This window comes from Exophiala mesophila (genome assembly GCF_000836275.1).
Source record: "Exophiala mesophila strain CBS 40295 unplaced genomic scaffold supercont1.4, whole genome shotgun sequence".
In the NCBI taxonomy this organism is placed as follows: domain Eukaryota; kingdom Fungi; phylum Ascomycota; class Eurotiomycetes; order Chaetothyriales; family Herpotrichiellaceae; genus Exophiala; species Exophiala mesophila.
In genome coordinates, this window is record NW_015622507.1 from 3,000,739 (window position 1) to 3,023,713 (window position 22,975).

The 22,975-nt window shown below is 48.4% G+C and overlaps 3 protein-coding genes across 3 annotated transcripts; 2 read left to right on the top strand and 1 right to left on the bottom strand.

The window, feature by feature from the left end:
• The first annotated feature begins 911 nt into the window (after positions 1–911).
• PV10_06197 (uncharacterized protein) lies at positions 912–5,793 on the top strand. Its single transcript, XM_016370964.1, has 2 exons — positions 912–4,654; positions 4,707–5,793. The coding sequence occupies exons 1-2, from the start codon at positions 971–973 to the stop codon at positions 5,577–5,579; spliced, it is 4,557 nt and encodes a 1,518-aa protein (XP_016223257.1). The 5' UTR covers positions 912–970; the 3' UTR covers positions 5,580–5,793.
• A 781-nt stretch (positions 5,794–6,574) lies between these two features.
• PV10_06198 (uncharacterized protein) lies at positions 6,575–8,333 on the top strand (the record flags this gene model as incomplete). Its single annotated transcript, XM_016370965.1, has 3 exons — positions 6,575–6,618; positions 6,672–7,293; positions 7,350–8,333. 3 exons carry the CDS (start codon positions 6,575–6,577, stop codon positions 8,331–8,333), a joined length of 1,650 nt encoding a protein of 549 aa, XP_016223258.1.
• A 10,987-nt stretch (positions 8,334–19,320) lies between these two features.
• PV10_06199 (uncharacterized protein) lies at positions 19,321–21,717 on the bottom strand (the record flags this gene model as incomplete). The annotated part of the gene is made up of 8 exons (XM_016370966.1): positions 19,321–20,148; positions 20,198–20,396; positions 20,446–20,570; positions 20,622–20,675; positions 20,730–21,221; positions 21,268–21,464; positions 21,520–21,568; positions 21,622–21,717. The coding sequence occupies 8 exons, from the start codon at positions 21,715–21,717 to the stop codon at positions 19,321–19,323; spliced, it is 2,040 nt and encodes a 679-aa protein (XP_016223259.1).
• Between the last annotated feature and the right edge of the window lie 1,258 nt (positions 21,718–22,975).

The window sequence follows — 22,975 nt, forward strand, 5'->3', positions numbered from 1 at the left end:
GCGGTTGGAATCAGAACTTTGATGTCGTTCCTGAAAACTGAATCGTGTACAAGAAAGGCACAGAATAGAGTAAGCAGTATATGAATGGACCAGATTCACTCATCCAACATAGAACTGAAAGACATTACTCCAGGACCAATGCTCACGTCTGGACAGTTCAATAAGTCAAGGATGTTTCGGTTTGCAAAATCCTGAAGCTTCTTGCTCAACCAGGCATCATAATTTCTCGAGAAAACCCAGCTATTGGGAAATAGATCGAGGTCCAAGGAAGTAGCATGGAAGGCCAAAGTCAAGTGGGATTTTGATTTCAATGAACCTAACGCCCAGAACTACAGCATTGGATGAACCATTTAGATTACCTGTATTGACAATACACCTGAGCCTCAGTTGAGGGTTTGGACCAATCAATGATCATTGCTGCGCCGCCATTCGTCTCAATTGGTAAAGAGTTCTCCCCTGTCATCTGTGCAATACGAGGATGGCTACATTTATGTAAATCTAGGTTGTTGGACGTGCGAGGTTGCCTTAGACCCACCGAGTCCTGCTCTGCAGTACTCCGTATACGATGTGAAGCCCCGCTGTTTCTACACGGACCCACCATACAAGTTCTTGGATATTTACCCTGCATCAACACACGGATAGGGATGGGACGTGCACAATTCAGCCGCACGGACTGACTAGAACCTAAGATTCGTCTCAATAGATTCTAAGCCACCTATTACAGGTGCCAAACCCTAGTTCTGTAAACTAAGAAAGATGTGTGCCTAAACATGCAAGGTATGAATTGTTCGTGAAATCACGAGGAGGATGGGTGATTTGGCTTTGTAGCTCGTGCTCCGAGGCTCAAACAATAGCTAAAACTTGTTGGATCATCTCTTTGCCTCCAAACGAAATTGTTTGTTTGTGAATGTGTTGATGATATCTTTTTCCCCGAGTCATCACGCCAGAGGCAAGCCAGGTGCCATCCACAATGGCTCTCCAGTCCTCGCGCCGCTCGAGCACTGAAGATGACTACCGTGAAGTTTTCGAAGCTGCGATGGATGATCGCATTCGAGACGGAATTGAAGAATTTTCCAAGCGCAAAAAACCAAAATGGCATCAAAAACATCTGAAAACCGGCAATCATGATCGGGAGCTGAGTCGAATCGCGACAAACTTGTCTAATGCAGTAGGGATCTCTTCAAGAACACTGGCAGATATTGACCCACGCCTGGATCCCAAGAATGAGAACTTCGAGTTCCGTTTCTGGGCTTCATCTTTCCTTCGGCTTCTCAGAGAGGATGGAATCAAGCGAGCTAGCGTGGGTTTCACTTTCAAGAACCTTAGCATCTTGGGCAATGGATCAAGCCTAGCCATTCAGCCGACCGTGGCATCCCCATTCAAGGCCCTCTTAAGGCTCCCGCTGCAATTCAAAGCTCCAAAGCGAGGGCCGCAGACAATCTTGCACAACCTGAATGGTTCGGTTGATCAAGGCGAAATGTTGCTTGTCCTTGGTCGTCCAGGTAGCGGCTGTACAACTTTCTTGAAATCCATTACTGGACAACTGAATGGACTCACGAAATCAAATGATTGCGTCATTAGTTATGATGGCATTGCTCAGGATCAGTTTCTGAAGAATTTTCGAGGCAGAGCAGTCTACAATCAAGAAGACGACGAGCACTTTCCGCATCTCACAGTCGAGCAAACCATCTCTTTTGCCGCAGCAGCCATGACCCCGCAAACACGCATCCAAGGAGTTTCCCGCGAAGTCCATACAAAGCATATGTGTGAGGTGATGCTGAGAATCTTTGGTCTATCACATGCTCGTCACACCAAAGTAGGAAACGACACCATTCGAGGTGTCAGTGGAGGAGAAAGAAAACGAGTCAGTATTGCCGAAATGGCGTTAGCAAGATCTTCAATCGCTGTTTGGGACAACTCCACGCGTGGCCTAGACTCTGCAACTGCGCTTGAGTTCATCCGATCTATGAGGACTTTGTCAGACCTGATTGGGCTCACGCAGGCTGTGGCCGTATATCAGGCTAGCCAGAGCATGTATGATCTCTTTGATAAGACTCTGGTCTTGTACGAAGGGCGTCAAGTCTACTTCGGCCCTAGTCAGTCTGCAAAGTCATACTTTGAAAGAATGGGATGGTATTGCCCTGCACGCCAGACAACTCCGGACTTCCTCACTTCTGTCACCAATCCTTCAGAGCGACAGATTCGTCATGACCATAACAAAAAGGTGCCTTTGACAGCAATTGAATTTGAACAGTATTGGCAAGAATCTGACGAATACCGCACATGCATGACCGCAAATGATCGCACGGAAGATGTCGAACAGCAGGAAGGTCGATTGCAAGCTCTCCGGGAGGCGCATCAACAAGCCCAAGCGCGCCATACGCGCGGACAATCCCCGTATCTGCTCTCAGTCTACATGCAAATACGATTGTGCATGAAACGATCATCACAACTACTTTGGAACGACAGAGCATCCACAATCACTCTTGCTTGTGGGCGAATCATCCTCGCGCTTATTGTGGGGAGCATTTATTTTGGTCCAGCCGATACGACTGCTAGTCTTCAATCTTCAGGCTCAGTGATATTCCTGGCGACGTTGTTGAATGCGCTTATGGCAGTGACTGAAATCGGGGCCCTGTTCGCAAAACGAGGCATCCTGGAGAAGCAAAGTACTTTTGCGTTTTACCATCCTTTTACCGACGCTCTTGCTGCGTTCGTAATTGATATACCAGTCAAGTTCGTCATCTCGATTCTCTTCAACGTGGTCTACTACTTTCTCGCTGGATTGACCCCAGAGGCATCGAAATTCTTCATCTTTGTCCTATTTACTTTTACTTGCACCGTCCTCATGTCGGCAATCTTCCGCAGTGTTGGGGCCGCTTGCAAGGCTGCACCGCAGGCGTATGCCATTGCCGGCATTGGAATCCTCATCATGATCATCTACACCGGATTCGCCCTCCAAACAACATATATGCATCCTTGGTTCCGATGGATCAACTACATCAACCCAATTGCCTACGTGTTTGAGGCGCTTTTGGTCAATGAAGTGCATGGCAAGGAGTATCTTTGTGCTACGGACAACTTGGTACCCCCCTACGCAAGTGGAAGCTCGAATTTTGCTTGCGCATTCATCGGAGCAGAGCCTAATGAACGAGTTGTGTCCGGTGATCAGTGGGTTAATTCTGCTTATGGGTACTCATATTCTCATCTTTGGCGGAATCTGGGCATATCGATCCTATACCTCGTGGTCTTCTTGGTAATATACCTTGCGACTTCAGAGTTCAAGTCATATGCCGAGGCCGGTGCACAGAGGCTTGTGTTCCGCTCCATCGAATCAGCTCGTCTAGCTGCTCACCCGGAAGATGATGTCGAGTCTAAGGTCGGCCCTCGGAGCTCAGGCGACATGAGATCGGGTGATCTAAGACCTTCGTCGAGTACAAAATCAAACAACGCTGAAAAGGAAGTATCAACTCCCGGTGAAGATCAAAGTAAAGGACAAATAACAACGGCTGGTGGTACTCTGACCTGGCATAACCTTTCTCTTGATATCCAGTTGATGGGTCAGCGTCGACGTTTACTGGATGGGGTTTCAGGCATGGTCTTACCTGGAAAACTAACCTGCCTTATGGGCGTCTCAGGCGCAGGAAAGACGACCCTTCTCGACACGCTAGCTCAGCGCCAAAACACAGTCGGCGAAGTTTCAGGCAGTATCGCGGTTGATGGCGAGGCACTCAGGCCATCTTTTCAAAGGAAGACAGGCTACGTGCAGCAACAAGACCTTCACATGGCTACCAGCACCGTTCGCGAAGCTCTCAGGTTCTCAGCCCTATTGAGACAACCTGCGCATGTCTCGAAAGATGAAAAGTACGCATACGTCGAAGAAGTTATGGACCTTCTTAATATGCAAATCTTTGGTGATGCTCTGGTGGGACGACCGGGCGAAGGACTGAACATCGAACAAAGGAAACTGCTCACTATTGGGGTAGAACTTGCCGCTAGACCGACTATTCTCTTCCTGGATGAACCAACTTCAGGCCTTGATTCACAAAGCTCGTGGACTATCATCTCAATTTTGCGGAAATTGGCGGATAGCGGTCAAGCCATCCTTGCAACCATTCATCAGCCATCCGCCATGCTATTCGAGCAATTCGATTCCATTCTTCTACTCGCCAAGGGAGGTCGAACGACCTATTTTGGACCCCTTGGTCTTGATTGTCAGGTGGTCACTACCTACTTTGAGAGCCATGGCGCGAGAGCCTGTTCACCTCAAGAGAATCCCGCCGAGTATATTCTTGCAGTCATTGCAAACTCCTCACATGACTGGCCCGCGATCTGGAAATCTAGCGAGCGGTGTCTGGAATTACAGAGGCAAGTCGTAGGAGGTACCGAGAAGTCACACCAACAAGACAACTCTGACAAGGACCGGGAATATGCCCTATCTTTCTTCCAGCAATTTCGTTACGTCTTCCTGCGGGTTGCTCAGCAATATTGGAGAAGTCCTGGATACATTTATGCCAAAATACAATTTGGGCTCCTCGCTTCCCTATTCATTGGTTTCACCTTCTTCCTCCAGAACTCGTCCATTACTGGCATGCAGAACATCATTTTTGCGATCTACATGCTGAATTCGATCTTTTCGACTATTGTAAATCAGGTATGATTACCCCTCCTCTTTGATGAATTTAGGCTCACCTACGTTCGAACAGATCATGTCACGTTTCATTCCGCAACGTGCATTGTTTGAGGTCCGTGAATCTCCCTCAAGAATGTACAGTTGGCTCGTCTTCGTGCTCGCCAATGTTTTGATTGAACTTCCGTATCACGCCTTTATTTCTGTCATCGTTTGGGCCTGTTGGTATTTCCCAGTATTTGGCCTATATCAGGATTCGGGGGACAGAGCTATGATGTGGGCTTTCTGTCTTCAATTCATGCTCTATGCCTCGACCTGGGCACAGATGCTTATCTTTTGTATGCCGAGCACGGAGACTGCCGGGACGATATCCAATATTCTTTTCACTATGACACTCCAATTCAACGGTGTCCTGCAACCTCCTAATGCCCTCCCTGGATTCTGGATCTTCATGTACCGTCTTAGTCCATTCACCTATCTGATCGGAGGATTTGCTGGCATTGGCCTGGGAGATCGGCAAATCCAATGCGCAGAAAATGAGCTTGGCATCTTCGATCCCCCATCCGGACAAACATGCGGCCAGTATCTTGCTGCTTATATGGAGAATGGTGCACCAGGCACGTTGTTGAACCCGACTGCCACAGTGTCGTGCGAGTACTGCCCGTTGAGGAATGCAGATCAATTCCTGGCAGCCTCGTGGATTTATCCCTCCGATGCATATCGCAACCTCGGCATACTATTCGCATTCATTGGATTCAACGTAGCCGCGACACTGGGGCTGTATTACATTTTCCGTGTGAGGCGATTCTCTATACAGGGTCTCCGGAGGACTAAGCCTGGAAAACCTGAAAAATCAGAGGAAGAAGAACCAAAGGAAGGGACCAAATGGTCGTATCTGGGCTTCTACGTCCATTTGGGTTGGGGCATCCTAAGGAATATGGTCCGATAGTTCTATGCGATGTTATGATTGGATGTTAAACGCTTTTAAGCCTCCTCAGATTCACCCAGATGATAGGAGTAATAAAGGCGCGAGGTAGGCTAGGAATGCCAGGACTGCCAAACTATGTTCTAGCTAAAAGTTCGAACGCCCGCCTGCGGTGTGGTTACAGACGTGCTCTGCGATTTGTAGACAAGGGAGGTCTTGACGCGGGGGCCAAGCATATGATGAATTAAAATGGACTGTGTTCGATAGACCTGTCTGTTCTCGTGGAGCACCAGGTATTGTTTTACTGATTCCTTGTTGAAGATATATGATCGACGATGTCGTGTCACGTGAGCCTCTCCGTTTGCCGCGGACCTCGGTGAGTCGTACCCTTTGACTTTTAGTGAATTCGGCAGAGCCATTGTCTATCACATCGGGTTCGGTAGATTTTCTCGGTAGCCCTCGGTAATGTACCGAAACCCTTCCATGAAGCGGCGGGAGCCTAAGAAGCCCAATCGTTCTAGCAAGTCTGGAGAACTCTGGAGCTGCCTTTCGGTTTGACCCACCATAATCTCTTACAACGACTCAAGTGCATCGAGCTCTCTTCTTTGGATGCTAGATAACGGTATCCCGGATATTCGAGGGATCACTCCGTAACACGGCACGCTAACATGGTCAACAGGTCCAGACCATCAGGTCATCTAGCCGAATAACGTGGTTTGAAGTTACTTAATCACACTGGAGTTGTCATAGCTACCTGATCAGTCAGCTGGTTCTCGCCGGACTCTCCTGTATCGATGTTATTTCGCCCAGAAACAGTTTCTGTAACATCTACCATTAATTACAGAACCCCTCCCTGGCACTCCTCTGGTTACTTGTCTTGCCCTTGGCAGCGTTATCGACCATAGTCGTCGTTGGCTAAACGACTGGACTGATGCCTCCCGTAGGTCGAGATCGGGCACAAATTGTCTGCGTGGCATGTCACAGCAGAAAGGTGCGGTGCAATTTACAAGAAAGCCGGGATGGAGTTTGCAGGAATTGCCGTCGCCACAACAAACGATGCATAGTGAGGACAGGTCAACGGAATGGGGCTTTGTGTAAGAACACCACAACTGGCAGCTCCCCGCCTCGACCCACCAACAGGGAGGCCGTCTCACTAGAGGATTTAAGTACCCAGAGAACCTATCTGGGAGAGAATACATTCTTAGCTCACGAGGCAGAAAGTCAACCTACCGTTCCACAAGGCCTTGTGCCAGCACTGACGCCCCTCCATGAGTCGGTCTTGCGACTTACGGAAGCCACAAGTCTGCCTAAACCGCCACTACTCAAGGCGTTGACAGAGTCTTACTTTGAACATGTTTTCCCTCGGTATCCTGTTGCTGAACCAGCAGATATCGCGAACAGCAAATCCAGCCTTCTGAAGCAGGCTGTTTGCTTTGCAGGCAGCCTTATGCGGCATTCCGACAACCCACGGCATCTGGCTGTCACTCAATCCTTCTATGAGAAGACCAAACTAATGATCCTCCTCAACTATTCATCTAATCCTATCGATACTCTTGCTGCGATGTGTTTGATGATCTGTTGGAGTGCGAACCCTTCAGACTCGTTGAGTCTTGATGGTCCTTGGCATTGGACGGGTGTCGCTATCCGTCTAGCACTACAAATGGGGCTTCACAAGGAGGCTACGTATATCAATCAACCACATGGATCACGCCTTCGACGAATATGGTGGATTTTGTTGGTATGAGTCACTATCCTGTGGTAACGTGCTGTGTCGCAATAACTAACCTTTCGTAGAATGCAGACCGATTACAATCGGTTTGTTTTGGACGCCCTTTGGCGGTTAGGGCTTCAGATACGAACACTCAGCTGCCTCAACTTTCCGATTTCGCTGAGGATAACATATCTAGCAAGGTCTTTGTTCATTATGCTACGTTGATCGAAATTGTGGGAGGAATTGCAAATTTCGAAATACAAGGCCGGAAAGCGTCAAACCCCGAACGAGAACAAATTTACTGTTCGCTGTGTGACTGGATTAAGAATCTGCCGGATAGCATTCGTCTATTCGACACGAAAGGGGCGCGCCAACAATATCATGCATCTGTTGTTGAACTTCACATACTCTTCTTTACAGCCATTATTCTCTTGGACGCCCATCGAATGAGAGTGGAAAACAAGTGGTATATGTCCACTCCTTCGGTCATCGCAGCTTCTTGTGGTGCCAGGCTCATGGAAGAAGTTGAGTGCCACGAGGACATCGCATCTATGAGTTCTCCGACTGTTTTCTACATCATGGTTATCAGCGTGCCACTGCTGTACCATCGAGTGTCATCTGAAGAGAAAGAAGAGATCCGTCGAGCCGAAGTTCAAATCTTATACTCCAATCTCGAGCTGCTGAGCGCAAGATATAGTTCCGCCATTTTGGCGCGGCGATATCTCGACAAAATTAGCGATGAGTGCAGAAAGAGTCGCGCTGAAGTGCAAGAAGAACTTGAAACACACCAAGTAACCATATCTGAACATAATGCGAGCCAGTCATCATGGGCTACTGGGGACTTATTCCCATTTCCCAGCAACTTCTGTCCCAATATGGAACTTGTGGACTTCGATATCAACGACCAAACGAATGGTGCCTTGGAATTCTTCCCTGTCAGCAACGACCCCCTTCATTGGGCTTTCAATGACCCGCCTGCATTTCTGGACTTCTTCCAGATAGATGACATGACAGAGACATTAAGTACGGCTATCCCTTTCGATCCAGCTTCAAGTACCTTCTCGTGAGGTATAGCGAGACCCAACTATTACCTGATATCGATGCATATATCAATTGCTTAATGGTTATAGAAACACACTAGCACTTGACACTGCTACAATTGAGAAAGTATATATATGGATCTAGTTGAAAACCAATTCATCTTATGATGCATCGATACAGTATGCTTATAGCGCAGCATTGGAGATAGTACCGTCGACAACGTATCGACTTAGTATGATTGCATCATAGTTCCAGCGAGTTCAGGACAGTATGGATGCTAACGCCCGCACTTTGTCTGATAACACATCTGATACAACGTCGATTCGAAGCAGTGTCTCTACTATATAGTATTGATCCGTTAGAGAGACCCGAATAGTACCAATTCGGAATTGAGAGTAGAGTAACTATATGAACCTGGTTTACGTGAGGGCAGCTTGAGATGATATCACAGGTCCTTGAGTCCAGAGATCCTTTGGACCGCCGCATTTATAGAGTATAGCGAAAACCCTCGACCCCCTCCAGCACGACTCCCTCTTCGTCAGCTCTCCTATTCGCCCTCCTGAAAATGAATGTCAGGAAGAGAGTGAAGCCAATAGTGATTGCCATGCATGTGAACGAAGCGTAGAGGCCGGGGCGGAATGTCGGTGCGTCTTGAGCTCGGAAGACGACAGCGCCAATAACTCCACCAATCCCGCCCATCGTTGTTTGAATAGGGATGGCAATTTGTCTTTTCGCGGCTCCTGGGGTGTTGTTCATCAAAAATGCGATTGCTGTTGGGATAGCACAGAAGTTGCCAATCACCCCAAAAAAGATACCGACTAGGCGGCTGCCATTGTTAGGACCCCACCCGATGAGAAGGAATCCCACGATGACAAGAAGGCATAGGCCGATGATAAATGGAGCGCGTCGCTTGATCCTGTCTGCCCACCAGGCGATTCCAACTGAACAGATGGCTGCGGCGACGTATGGAGGAGTTGCCAGGCACTGGCTGGCCGCGACGCTGTAACCTAGACCTCGAAGAATACTGGGGGCGAAGAAGGCCATCGTGTAGCCCCCTGCAGTTGGAAATCCCATCAATGAGCCCATCATCCAAACTTTCCAGTCCTTACAAGCTTCGATAAGGTGCTTGCGCTGCAGCTTTTCGAGTTCTTCGCCACGATCCTCGAAAAGCCGACGTTGCATAAACGCCCTCTGAGTCGAGTCCAGCCATTTAGCCTTCTCTGGAAAATCAGAGACGAAGATGTAGAATGGTACAGCTAGTACGATCGTCACTATGCCGGGTATAATGAAGATCCACCGCCATCCACGGAGTCCGCCAACTCCCTCCATTTGGCTGAGGCCATAGCAGATGATTCCGTTAAAGCCTGACATGAATGCTCCTCCGATGAACCAAAATGCTACCCTTTTCTGTACCTCGTATCTCTTATACCATGAAGAGATAAGGTATAGGGCAGCAGGCTAGGAGAGCGATCAGACATCGGCACAAGATATAAGATGGCAGTCGACTTACATTGAATCCTGATTCAAATAGACCAAGAAGAACTCGTAGGCCACACATCTGGCCAAAGGTGTTAACGAACCCAAAACACATTGCGACAACTCCCCAGCAAACAATCAGGAAAGTAAGATATCGAGATACCCCGATTCTTCTGATTATTGTATTGCTTGGAATTTCGAATATGGTGTAGGTAATGAAGAACACCATGAGGACAATGTTATAGCGATTTCCATATAGCTCCAAGTCCTCAGTCATGCCAACAATACGAGCATTCGAGATACTCGTCCTGTCAATGAAAGACAGAGCATAGAGCAAGGTCAGGCATGGGAGTAGTCGCCAGTCAGCCTCGCGGATAAGTTTGCGCTCCTCTTGGGGCGAGATAGTGCTCTCATCGTAAGGAGCATTTTCTTTATGCTCGCCTGTAATGGTGACACTGATTTTAGACTCGTGATCTTCCATCGTGGCCATGGTGTGGAACAAGGAGAGTAATCGCCGGTAGTTCAAGGTTTTTCAATATTTCCAAAATAGCCGTACTGGCACAAGACGGTTTTGGCTCTTGATTCTGCGTGTCCTCCGAAATCCTCGCTGAAGGGAGCAAGTGCATTCTTATATCTGACTGACGACCATGTTCGTTGGGCCCCTGGCTAATTCAGTGTAATGTGTGTTGCTGTTGATCATTTGGCGAAGTGTATTCAAAAGCTCGGTGACCCTTACCGAGTGCGGAGCCGAGCATTGAGAGCCTCTGGGGACCCCGCAGAATCTAATTACTTTTGATGGAGAATTTTGAGGTTGGACTGCTGTTTAGCCAATTGGGGTTACCTTACAAAGTCCGGTGGCAGTCGAGGCATGGAGGAGGAGAGGGGAAAAGAACCATGGTGGCAAGGTAGTTTTCAAAGAACGGTTGGCGGTAGGCGGTTGTCGGCATTGAGCCGAGGACCATCCTTGGACCGAGCAGGTCAATCAAATGCCGCGGGATCTATCGCTGCTTAGTAAAGGAAGGATGAAAACCTGGAAGGAATCGAGCCTTCCGACTCACAGAAGCCTAGGATCTGATATATGCTAATCTAGCTGAAAAAACTGGATTAGATCTTTGAAAAAGAGCTGCAGTTCAAAGGCAAACTTGGTCTTTTCATACTTGTTTCAACATGGAAGCTACCCCGTCTGCAATGAAAGCGGTCATATTAACGGGAGTGGGTGCTCTGGACAAATTACAGTACACTGAAAATCACCCTGTACCTAAATTGGCCCCTGGCCAGTTGCTTGTCCGCAACGAGATCGCTGGAATTAATTTTGCAGACATCTATGTACGGACGGGTCACTACCCCGCAGGAGGCTCATTTCCAGTCGTGAGTGGTCTTGAGGGTATTGGCCTAGTAACAGCGATAGCAGAGCCAAACCCTCTAGGCTTCCAGATTGGAGATCGCGTTCTGTGGCAAGGATTTGGCGGGTATGCTGAGTACAGCGCAGTACTTGGGGACAAGGCGGTCAAGGTACGGCCAGAAATCTCCAGTGAAGATGCCGTCGGGAGTTATATCACGGGAATTACTGCATTGAGTCTGATTGAGCAGGCATACACAGCGGCATCAGGAGAAACAGTACTGGTGCATGCTGCCGCTGGTGGCGTGGGCTTGATGTTGTGCCAGCTCTTGAAGCATCGAGGCGTCAACGTGATAGGCACCGTAAGCAACGAGAGCAAATTTGGCATTGTCAAAAAGAGCGGTGCTCAACACGTTATCACATACAAGTCAAGTACAGGAAAAGATTGGATCGACCAGGTCAAGGACCTCACAGACGGAAAAGGGGTCCATGCGGTAAGTAGATTCATACTCATTACACTTCAAGCTGATCATGTGCTTTCAGGTGTTCGACAGTGTCGGGGAAGACACTTGGAAAGGAAGCTTCGAGGTCACCAAAAGCCGGGGTAAAGTGGTTTTCCTTGGGATGTCGAGTATGTTTCAGGGACTTATGCAATCTGGACATATGAATGCTAACCAATGCATTAGGTGGACCCATACCCCCAGTTGACCTCTGGACTTATAGTCGAAAAAGAAACATTTCTATTCTTCTGTCTGCGCTTGCCAACGCAATCGATACGCGAGAACTGCTGGAGGAGTATTCCGGCAAGATACAGGAGCTAGTGATCAAAGGTGTGATTGAGGCTACTAAGCATAAGACGTATGCTCTCAAAGATGCTGCCAAGGCACAGGAAGACCTTGAGAGCAGGGGAACCATTGGCAAGTTGTGTCTTAGAGTATAAATGGACCTTTGAATAGCATATCCAGAATATTAGAAATTCGTAGTCTGGTGGGAGCATGGGCAAATTATCCTCTAATAAACTAGTTGGCCATCTTGGACATTACACTGCCGCGAGTCAACAGGAGCTTTTAATTCTCGATGATTATCTCCAAGCCCCATAGTCCTCTGTTGAAGGATGTGCGTAATGCGATTCATTGAGCTATTCATATTGTAAACGTCACGGGATAGAGCGCTGGTTGCGGCACTCTGATTCCGAGAATACTGGTGAAGCCAGAGCCGAGAAATGAGGTGGGTTGAGCACTCAAGTCAAAGAGCCAGCCCGGCGTAAAGTCGGTCCACATGTTCGGTACTGTCAGCACTTATACCGAAGTTTGGTGGCGGTCCCAAAGTTCATCACTACAACTCGGTAAGGCCTGGGAGCTCAGGCTCTGGAATCTCAAAGGAGCTATCATGAGCACGAGTACCGAGAGTGATAAGATTGAGAAGGGGTTCCATTGGGCCGAATCCATGAGGCCGCGTCGAGCAATTGCCTTATCTGTGAGGCCCAGTTCGGCTCCTAGATCGTACTAATGCACCGGCCTATTATTGAAATTATGTTAAATGTTCCATGGTTCGCAAAGGTCAAGAGAATCGAGGCATCACTCATCGTCCACATTACAGACTGCATCAGCCTTGACACATCATGATCATGTCATTGAGCGAAGACGGCTACCCCCTCGAGAGCCCGCTCGGGTGTACTCGACATCTTAGGATCATTACTGTTGGCGCGGGTGCCAGTGGTCTCAACATGATCCGAACACTGCGTAAGAATCTTGACAACTACGAGAATGTGGTCTATGAGAAGAACCCAGATATTGGGGGGACTTGGTATGAAAATCGCTATCCAGGTTGCAAATGCGATGTACCATCACAGAACTATCAATTCACCTGGCGCCATAATCCCGACTGGTCAGGATTCTATGTGGAGGCTCCAGAGATCCTACAATACTTGAAGACCATTGCCACAGAGCAAGACTTCTGGCCAAGTGTCAAACTAAGCCATCAAGTGATCGGAGCCGAATGGGTTGAGGATGAAGGAATGTGGCACGTCAAGGTCAAAAACTTGTCCACCGAGGAAGTTTTTGAGGACCAGTGCCACTTTCTTCTCGACGCTACAGGAGTCTTGAAGTGAGTGAAACAAATCTCCTTTCTGAACTGACCACAAATTAACGGCCGTAGTAAGTGGCAGTTCCCCAACATTGAAGGTCTTCACAGTTTTGAGGGACCAGTAGTACACTCTGCGAACTGGCCGAAAGAGCTCGAGTATGCGAACAAAAGGGTGGCCGTCATCGGAAATGGTTCATCTGGAGTCCAGATAGTAACAAAAATCCAGCCAGGTAATTGCTTCTAGCTGTGCAACAAGGCTTCAACTAATCTCATACAGTGGTCAAGCAGCTTGTTCATACAGTCAGATCTGCCACGTGGCTAATGCCATCACAAAGAGAGATGATCCTTGCCAAAGTCCAAGATAAAGATCTTTTGGATCGACTTGGCATATTCGAGGAGGCATATTCCGAGGAACAAAGACAGCTGTTCAAAGACAGACCAGATTTATATCAAAAGTTGATTAAGGCGTCCGATCAAGTCTTTAATGACAAGTACAAAGTGGTGAGAAACCCATGTACTGATTTCTGCTTGCAAAGCATTTAAACTGACGATAACATTCAGCTTATTAGCACAAGCGATGAGGCAAAAGAGATGAAGAAGTTTCTCGGCGAGTTCATGAAAGGAATGTTGAAGGAGGACGAAGAGCTTATGAAATTTCTCATCCCTGAGTTTCCTGTGGGCTGCAGGCGACTTGTGCCGTCTGTGGGATATATGGAATCTTTGCATAAAGACAACGTCAAGGTGGTCACAGAAGGAATTGAAAGGATTGTTCCTGAAGGCCTAGTTCTAAAATCTGGAGAGACTGTCCCGGTTGATGTTATTGTCTGTGCAACAGGATTCAACACCTCATTCTGCCCTAAATATTCCCTCGTCGGCCGAAAGGACGATCTCAGAGAGAGGTGGAGTAAAGAGGTGGCTCAGGCGTACATGTCTTTTGCAGTCCCAGGGATGCCAAACTTCTGGAGTAAGTGCTCGCGGAAATCTTCGTTTTAGAGACATGTTTACTAAAGTCTACAGTGTTCCTGGGCCCAAATGCCCCCGCAGGCCACGGAAGTGTGCTTAACATTACTGAGCACATTGCCAAATTCATGGTTAAGATTATGAAGAAAGTTCAGACACAGAATATCAAGTCCCTTGAGCCTAAGGAACAATTCGTCAAACAGTACGCCGAGCATATCGACAAGTTTATGCCCAGAACAGCTTGGGCCGGTGCGTGTCGGTCGTGGTTCAAAAATGGCAAAACGGATGGTTCAGTTACGGTGTTGCATCCAGGGAGCAGGATTCATTACTTCCACATGCTGGATGAATTCTGTGGAGAGGATTTTGACATCTCATACTGGACAGAAAATAAATTCCAGTATCTTGGAAACGGAACATCGACGAGGGAACTTGATGGAAATGACCCGACATACTACTGGGATGATCCGGATCAATTGCACTATTGGTAGGAGAGGACCTTACCCAGTTTCATGGGAGAATCCAAATATAGAATTGTTTCTACTCAATGTCTTTCTCTACTTCAGAGCAATTTCAACCTAGAACTCCCCTCACAGCGCGTGAGTTCCTAACTATACAGCAGCTGCGGGCCGCCTCAAGGCCTAATTTATATTTATGACTGCCAATTGCGTACTTGGCATTAGTATGTTTCCAACGGCTCAAAATAGACTGTTATCTGCACAAGTCCATGGTCCAGGCACTCCGCTCTCTGGGTCGTTGAAAAGGTTAACCAATGTGCTGATAGATGCCCACATGCCACAGACGTTGAGAAAGACACCGGAGGCAAGGAGAGCCCAATTGAGAACTGCAATTGTTGAAACCCTCCAACTTCGTCGAAATTGGGTCTTCCAATTGAGGTTCAGCCAGAAGACAGCAGGCAGGCCAAAAGAGAACCACGAGACTAACAAGGCTGAGGCGATCGCAATAAAACTGCTGAAGATGGGGATGGAGCCGCACAAAACGAAAGCAAAGACCCAAAATACGAACCCGAGGCCAATCCAAATTCCCCAGGACTTGACCGTGTTACGGGTCATTTCATGTGGGATCTTGAGAATGTCTCGCATGACGGAGACGTACATCAACTTTGTACCGGTATGGCCGTAAAACAAACTGGTGTTGAGCAAAGATGCCATCAAAATGCCATAGGCAACCTTGGCAGGGATGTATGGCGCACTTCCAAGAGCCGGGGATGTAATATATTGTCCAGCGAGTCCGTAGATTGCACCGCCAGTGATCAGGTACATTGGTACCGCGAAGCCCTGGAGGATGTACAGAGCTGGGACGTAGTCTCTGTCCGGGTTGGCCATTTCCGCGATGACGGTCAAGAAGCCTTGTCTTCCGCCATATGAATAACAGATGCTAAGGATTGCGCTGAATCCTTGCGCGAAAGTTGGGTTGCCCCATAGTTTGACTTCCTTGTCGAAGATTGGTGGTGCATTTTGAGGCGGTGCGATGGCCAAGGAGATGATAACGGTGAAAATGGGCACGACGATTCCGATAATCATAGGACCTGTAGATGTATATTGTTAGGATGCTGGTTAAGAAGATACTGCGCAGCGATTCTATCATACCTGACATCCGTCCGACAAAGTTCATCGTGCGTGGAATGCAAGACAAGAAACCAACAATGGTGCAGATCCCTAAAAAGCCAACAGTACACATGCCATGGTTGGACATTGTGTTCAACGCGACGCTCATGGTCAAGACGCTCGAGCCGCAGGCAAGAGTCAGGTTTAGGATGAGACCAATGTATCCAATGGTCGCCAACGGCTTTCCTCCTAGCTGTAAAAGCGCATCGATGAGGTTGTCGCAATGCCGATGCTTCTGCCAATACAGCAGAATGACATAACCCGTCCAGACGCCGACTAGGCCGATGCCTGCAATGGCAATCAGCCCAGGAATAAGACCCAGTACTGAGAGTACGTATGGCAGACTGAGGACGCCGATGCCGACTTCGGCTTGGATAAATACGAATCCAGTCTTCCAGCGTCCCATGACGCGGTATTGTGCACCGCCTGCGGCAGCTGCGTGGCCAAAGACGCCTATATTGGTGGCATCATGATCGATACTAAGCTCGCCATTTGCTTCCGTGTCGACATTGTGTAGGCTCGATGACTTGAAGGTGTCCTTGTCGGCATCTTCGCCTAGGGTTGGGTCGCGTTTGTTGATCGACATCCTGATCCGGAGCTGCGCAATGAGATGACGCTCAGGTTCTGTTAGACTGATAGTTTGAAGATACTTCTTGAGCGTGTGATCGCTCTCGATAGACTTATAACCCTAACAACGCTCCAGCTCAACTCTTGGGACATTGTTGTAGCCGATTCGTGTCCCCTGCTTCAGTCGGGTTATGCCGCATCAAGGGAAAGAGAAAGGCATACTCTTATCGTTTTTGTGGGTCCAGTTCAGCAATGTCTCCTTCAATTACACTTGCTTCGATGCTCGCTTCATGGGTTGAGATGCTTTCGGAGTTCAGAGTTGTGGTTCAGGCTTGGGACCCTCGTTGTTAAGGCTATCAAACCAATATCGCAAACATCCGTTAGCGTGAAATTCCAGCGTCGCAATCTATCACTCCAGAGCCTAGGCACGTCAGTCTCCAAGATCTGACCCTCTTGACCCGCGTGTAAGACAAAGCATCTCACTCCTGATTTGACGCGTTGATGTCCGTTTCTTGGCTAGCTACAACGTGACCTACAACCCTCGATAAGAGATTCTCAGCGGACCTATTTTCCGATGAACACAACAGTAATCCCCTGCCTCTTGTCTCGAACATTCAAAGGTACATCAGTCAACCCCAAGCCCAGCTCTGGAACGAGCCGATCGTGTGGGTCTTAGACGAGATAACTTCTCTCCAAAGATGGTTGGCTTCCCCACGCAAGCAGCCTGCAAGGGACCAGTGGTACGAACGGTGACACGTCTTGGAAGGTTGATTGGAGAATCTGTGGAACTCTGGTAAGATCTCTGGTGAACATCGGGCTTGAACTCTGTTCCCTCGGCCCATCGCCAACGTGATGGATCATGCCGAAGGCACCCCACTGGATGGTTTGAAGCCATCGTGCTAGGCTCCTTTGATAGGAATTGATGTGATAGCTCAACTGGCTGTACGAAGGGCCAAGTGAACAACAATTTTGTCTTCATTGATCTACCAAAGCCTACGGATTTTATGATGTTTATGATTTACCTTCTTCTGACTCTCACTGACACCTTGTCCATGCTGACAATATTCTCGTTACGGTTCTTTTGAGGAGAGATTCAGTGTTCGAGTCGGGTGCCGCTTATTTCAACCTCATCATGTCATCGCCTGAACAGCCTAAGCCCGCCTTGCTAAATATTGCCGACTTGAAAGAAGCGGCGTCAGGCAAGGTCTCCGAAGAAATTAAGGGTAAGGTCGCCGAGTGTATAAACGGCGTCTTGGCTGACAATACTACGATAGTTTTCTTTAATGGGGGTTCAACTGAGGAGATCACGTTCGTCCAGACCGACTACCTGCTTCATACTGTGATGCTCTGAGATACTAATTCTGGATCAGTTTGAGAGACAACGAGGCAGCATACAACCGATACAAAATCCGGCCGCGCATCCTGACGGATGTATCCAATATTGACACAACAACAATGGTTATGGGGCGGAAGGTACGATCTTCTCAAGACTTTAAGAATATGTATTGTGACCCTAACGGATCTAATGAGGATGTGTCAGGTCTCACTTCCCTTCGGTTTCTCTCCTGCGGCTATGCATGGGCTTGCACATCCTGATGGCGAAAAAGCAACATCGCGAGCGGCGGCCAACATGAACATCCCCATGGGACTTTCAACTTATGCCACGTCTTCGCTGGAAGATGTTCGCAAAGAAGGTGGAAACAATCCTTACGCCTTTCAACTCAGTATCTTGAAGGATCGAAGCTTGGCTTTGAACTGGATTAAGAAAGCGGAATGTAAGTAACGCGCCTTGTCCAGATTGACGACAGTGTGCACCTACCTAGACAGTTATATTTCAGGTTTCTGACAAATGTCTAGCTGCCGGATATCAGGCTCTTTTCATAACCGTGGATGCACCCGTATTAGCGAGACGTGCCCATGAAAGATCGGGAAAGAAATTTGAGTTACCGCCCCATCTCGAGCTTCCAAATCTGCGGCCACCAGAAGGAGCAGACTCAAGTGGACCTGTCAGATCGTACTGGCTTGCAGAGCGAGATACTTCAAACAGCTGGGCATCAGTTATCCCGTGGGTGAAGAAGCATACAAAGCTCGAAATCTGGTTAAAAGGCAGTGAGTACATGTTCCTATTTATCTAGTTGTCTTCAATCTCTAGGAAAACCTTCTCACAGTCAGTAGTTTACTGTCCAGAGGATGTCCTGCTCGCAATCAAGTACGGTGTTGACGGCGTCGTGGTATCCAACCACGGAGGGCGGCAGCTAGACGGCGTTCCAGCGACTATCGACGCTCTTCCAGAATGTGCAGCTGCAGCAAAAGGCAGAATAAAAGTTGGAATAGATGGTGGAATCCGTCGCGGCTCCGACATCTTCAAGGCACTTGCGCTCGGCGCTGATGTTTGCTTCATGGGTCGTGTTCCAATCTGGGGGTTGGCGGTTAGTGGTTGTTGTCCGAGGGAACTTCCTTTCCATCGCTAACATTTCAATCAGTACAATGGCCAGGAGGGAGTCGAATGGGCGGTCAAAACCCTAGAGGCAGAACTCCGGCTGACCATGGCTTTAGCAGGGTAAGCTATTCCATCCAACTATGAGGACTTTCGGCTTACTTGATTTTCAGTTGCAAGACTCTCAAGGATATTGGACGGCACCACCTCTCGGTCTTTGGAGCCAATGGCCAATTATGTAAGCTTTGAACGCTAGATGTGTAAGTGTGCGTGTGCAGAATCACTAGACGGCGATGGCAGAGAACGTATATTCAGGTGGATAAGGTACTTTGCTTTTGCAAGGACGATACATCAGATACACAGAAGATGGATCTCTTTGTCCGCAGGTCAAGATTCGAATCATTGGAGATAACCAGACAGTATGCGATGCTTCTTGAGCAAGTTATTGAAAAGGGAAATCTGATCGAGGCTTTGCCTTGCCTTCAGAGCCCCAGAAATGCTGTGACGTAACAATACTTCTAGCTTCATTCTACCATACTTGCTAATAACTCTTCCACCGACGTGCACATGCCGACTTGATTCATGTGTGAAAGGTAACCGTAAAATTGATCATTGCTCCCTGAGCTGATCACAGGCAGGTGAGGTGCAGAAGTGGCAGAGGCGAGTTCTGCCAGCATGGTCTGTGTCTCCCTGGAAAGTACTTCAAAACAATCACGGTACGCTTCAACGGCCGACCAACGTTCGGTCATGATGGCTAGAACAATAAGGGTCGAAGTGCAAATGGCAGAAACTTTGTCGTGTCTGTACAGCTCTCTGGTCTCGGCGCTCACCCACAGGCAATGCAGAAAGGTCACTGCACCTAGGAAGAGGGTATGGAGAGCTCCCCAGGTGTCATTGAGGCGTTGGCTGACATAAAGCTGTCGGTATATCATAGTAATAGCCTGTGCAGAATGTGCACACTCCGTATATACTATGGGCGCCGTCTCAATATCGGGATTGTTAACGACGCGATATCGGTAGAGGAGATGAACGGTGTGGTGATACATGAGTGAAAACCATTCCGTGCCACCAAATGCGCTGCTCTTTGCGTTACTTGAGGTCAATCGGGGAGGGGAGGCTTCTAGCCATAAGTTGAGCTCTTTTTTGAACCTAATGGTTGTGGCAAACCAATCTTTGGACGCCTCAGCGGTGACTTGAGGATGTACTTCGTTCTGTATTCTGCCCCACAGCTGGCGCAACCGAATAGTGTGAAGTGCACACGAGACAGTCGTTGATGGCTCTGTTTGTAGAGTACGCGCATCCTTTAGAAATCCCTCTTTCGTAATGTTTTCGTCATTGATGTCGGCAAAATGCTGTCATTGATTTAGGCGCCGTCAGTCAAATTCATGATTTCAGTCATACCTCAACCGTCACATCGCAATCTGATATTCCCACCGGTCGTCCTAGTGTCATAGCAACGGCTCGATCGAGGTTATATGAACACCAAAACACTCGCTTGCGCATTTCGTTTTTCAGTGTATTTGTATCCATTGTCGACCAGCGTATTTTACGATGCAACCCAAGTTCAATACACTGACGAAGGGCCATGCCTGAAAGAGTCCTCGTAGGCATTAGCAGATGAGATTATCCTGCAAGTGCAAGAGCTTTACCAGATGGAGACGCCAACTGGCGATCGCATAGAGTACATAGCACAGCATAGGATAGCCTGGATCGACTCTAGCGAATTTTTCTGCATCACATGATCGAGCAAGTTCTCTGCGCTCATATATAAACCCTATTCCATTTATTGGCAATTTGAACATAGATGGAGATCCTGAAGACTGACCTGAGGAAGTGTAGCACCCGCCAGGGGACCAGTCAGTGCGCCAATGGAGCAGAGCTACTCAAATCAATATCACAGACATGCGTGGCTCGTCAAATCCTTAACACTTACAATGTAAACAAAGAAGGCGTCAATAGGGTTTGGGGTCTTTCCCGACTCCGCATCTGACAGCACTTGTTCTTCGCGCTCCTGATAAGATGGACGATGGAGGAAAGGAAACTGTGGGTGGACTTGGTCAAAATAGGCTGTGGTCAACATATTGACGATTGTTCTATTCGGCAGTGGTGCTGGCGCCGGACGTGTTCTATCCAGGGAAGTTTCGTCTACGATGCCGGTGACACTCAATCCAGGAGCTTGTTGGCGAACCGCCTTCAAGGTGGCAGAGAATATCCTCCCAAAAGGATACCCGAATGTCGCACCAAAGAAATGAGGCTCAGCGCCAGCAGAGCGTAGACATAAGAGCTCAAGGTTTGAGAGGTCCTCATTCGCATTGTCCGCTTGTTGTGATTGCTCGCGGCCACTTGTGGTACATGTCGCTGAAGGACTGGGATCTGATGTTCGGAATAAGTTTTCGACGGTTTCTCGCGACTGACTGTGCAATGCCTCAGTAGAAGCCACTTCCGCTTTAAAGAGTCACCTACATTGGCACGAGAGCGTTTTGATCCTGCTCATGCCAGGATGAAGTTTCCTGTGCGAGCTCATCTAGTGCGAGATGAGGTTGCAACTCGCTGATAGTCTGCTCGAGACTCGCGACATGATTTTCGAGCGAGGAGTTATGGTGTTCCAGGTACTCAATGTACCCGCGAGGATGTCGTCGCTTAGTCGAGGGATCTTGGCTCACACAGACTGCGGATGGGAATCTAAGCAGAGAATCTTGAGGTAAAGGTGAGAAGGACAATACCTCGGTTCGTTCGGCGGCAGTTCCTACAAGCAGGAGTCTGCCCGTCACACTGAGACACGTTAGTGTCGACGTTCCAAGGTGGACGAATGCGACATATCATACCTTCTGCTTCTTCTGTTGACAAGCGACGCACGCACGCGACACCCTCACACGTCGCGACTGCTGATTCGAATTCTCAGTGGATGCAAGCGGGGACATTTCTGCGCATGCAATAACAGTTACAGGGTCCAACGGATATGATTTCCGTTGAGCCGTGGATCTAAAAACCCGTATGGGACAGGAGTAGCTTTCGAGGAAGTGGAAGAATGGTGTTCTGAAGAGGTAGTGGTTAAGTATCTATGGATCTTTCCGAGGTGGTTTATCATATGGGATGTCCGCCATGTCGGAATGATCCGATATGACCCTGCCACGCGAGGTCACAATGGCACATTGTGGAGGCGAGAGATAGCATTGCGTCAGTTTGTCCGCAGAAGTCCGCCCAAGTGACTAAGACCTAAGCATATGCTGGCCCACGCCTATTACAATAGAGCGACCTACTTGCGAGAGTTCATTGGCCAAGAAACACCAGCAAACATCCGACGCCCTCGTTCCGTGGACCGTGACCCGAGTTGTGCCTGAACGGCTACAAGCGACGATCAGCTCTCCGTGATGCATTCACATCTTGGCAGAACGAATTGACTTACTAGGGCTACGGCATGAGCCCGGCTGTCCCTCGAAGGCTCCTTTGACAAGTGGAGCATTTTGATTTGCAAAACTTCGGGCGATAACTATAGTCCAGTATAAAGTCGAAACTACGGCAGCAAGGATTGGCAGCTGACCATCTGAACTCGATTTCAAGCATTAGAAGCCAACTCCAAGATGGGCAGCGTCAAACCAAAAGTAGTTGTTATCTCAGACCCTTCTCCTGCGGGAGAAGACTATATTCGAAACTTCAAGACCAAGTTTGATCTCCATGTACGAATATCGCTTCCCGGACGTGTTTGCCTAAATGCGCCATCGAGTCCAGCTCGTCAATCACTGACTTCTTCTGCCAGGTTGTTACACCTATCGATAGGACAAGGACAATTGAAGCACTAGCCACCGCTGTCAAGGAACATGGTCCATTTGAAGGGATTGTTATTCTTTTTGGCTTGCTGCAATACGAACCTCTGGATGCAGACCTCTTGAAACCCTTGGTTCCAGATTGCAAGATCATGGGCTCTGCCAGTGCGGGTTACAACGAGTTTGACGTTGATTGGATGTCCCGTAATGGCATAATTTTCTGTAACAGTCGCAATGCCGTCAACGAGCCTACGGCCGACCTTACAATTTTCTATATCCTCGCCATCACCAGGGATGTACAGACTCTACAGACGAGCATAGATAAAGGAACGTGGAGAGGGACGTACAGCCCGACCAGGGATCCGAACGGCATGACCCTGGGCATAATTGGCATGGGCTCAATTGGAAAGGTGCT

Coding starts and splice junctions, on each gene's coding strand:
- PV10_06197 (XM_016370964.1), top strand. CDS start 971: ATGGCTCTCCAGTCCTCGCGCCGCTCGAGCACTGAAGATGACTACCGT. Junction 4,655..4,706: donor TTTCGACTATTGTAAATCAG/GTATGATTACCC, acceptor ACGTTCGAACAG/ATCATGTCACGTTTCATTCC.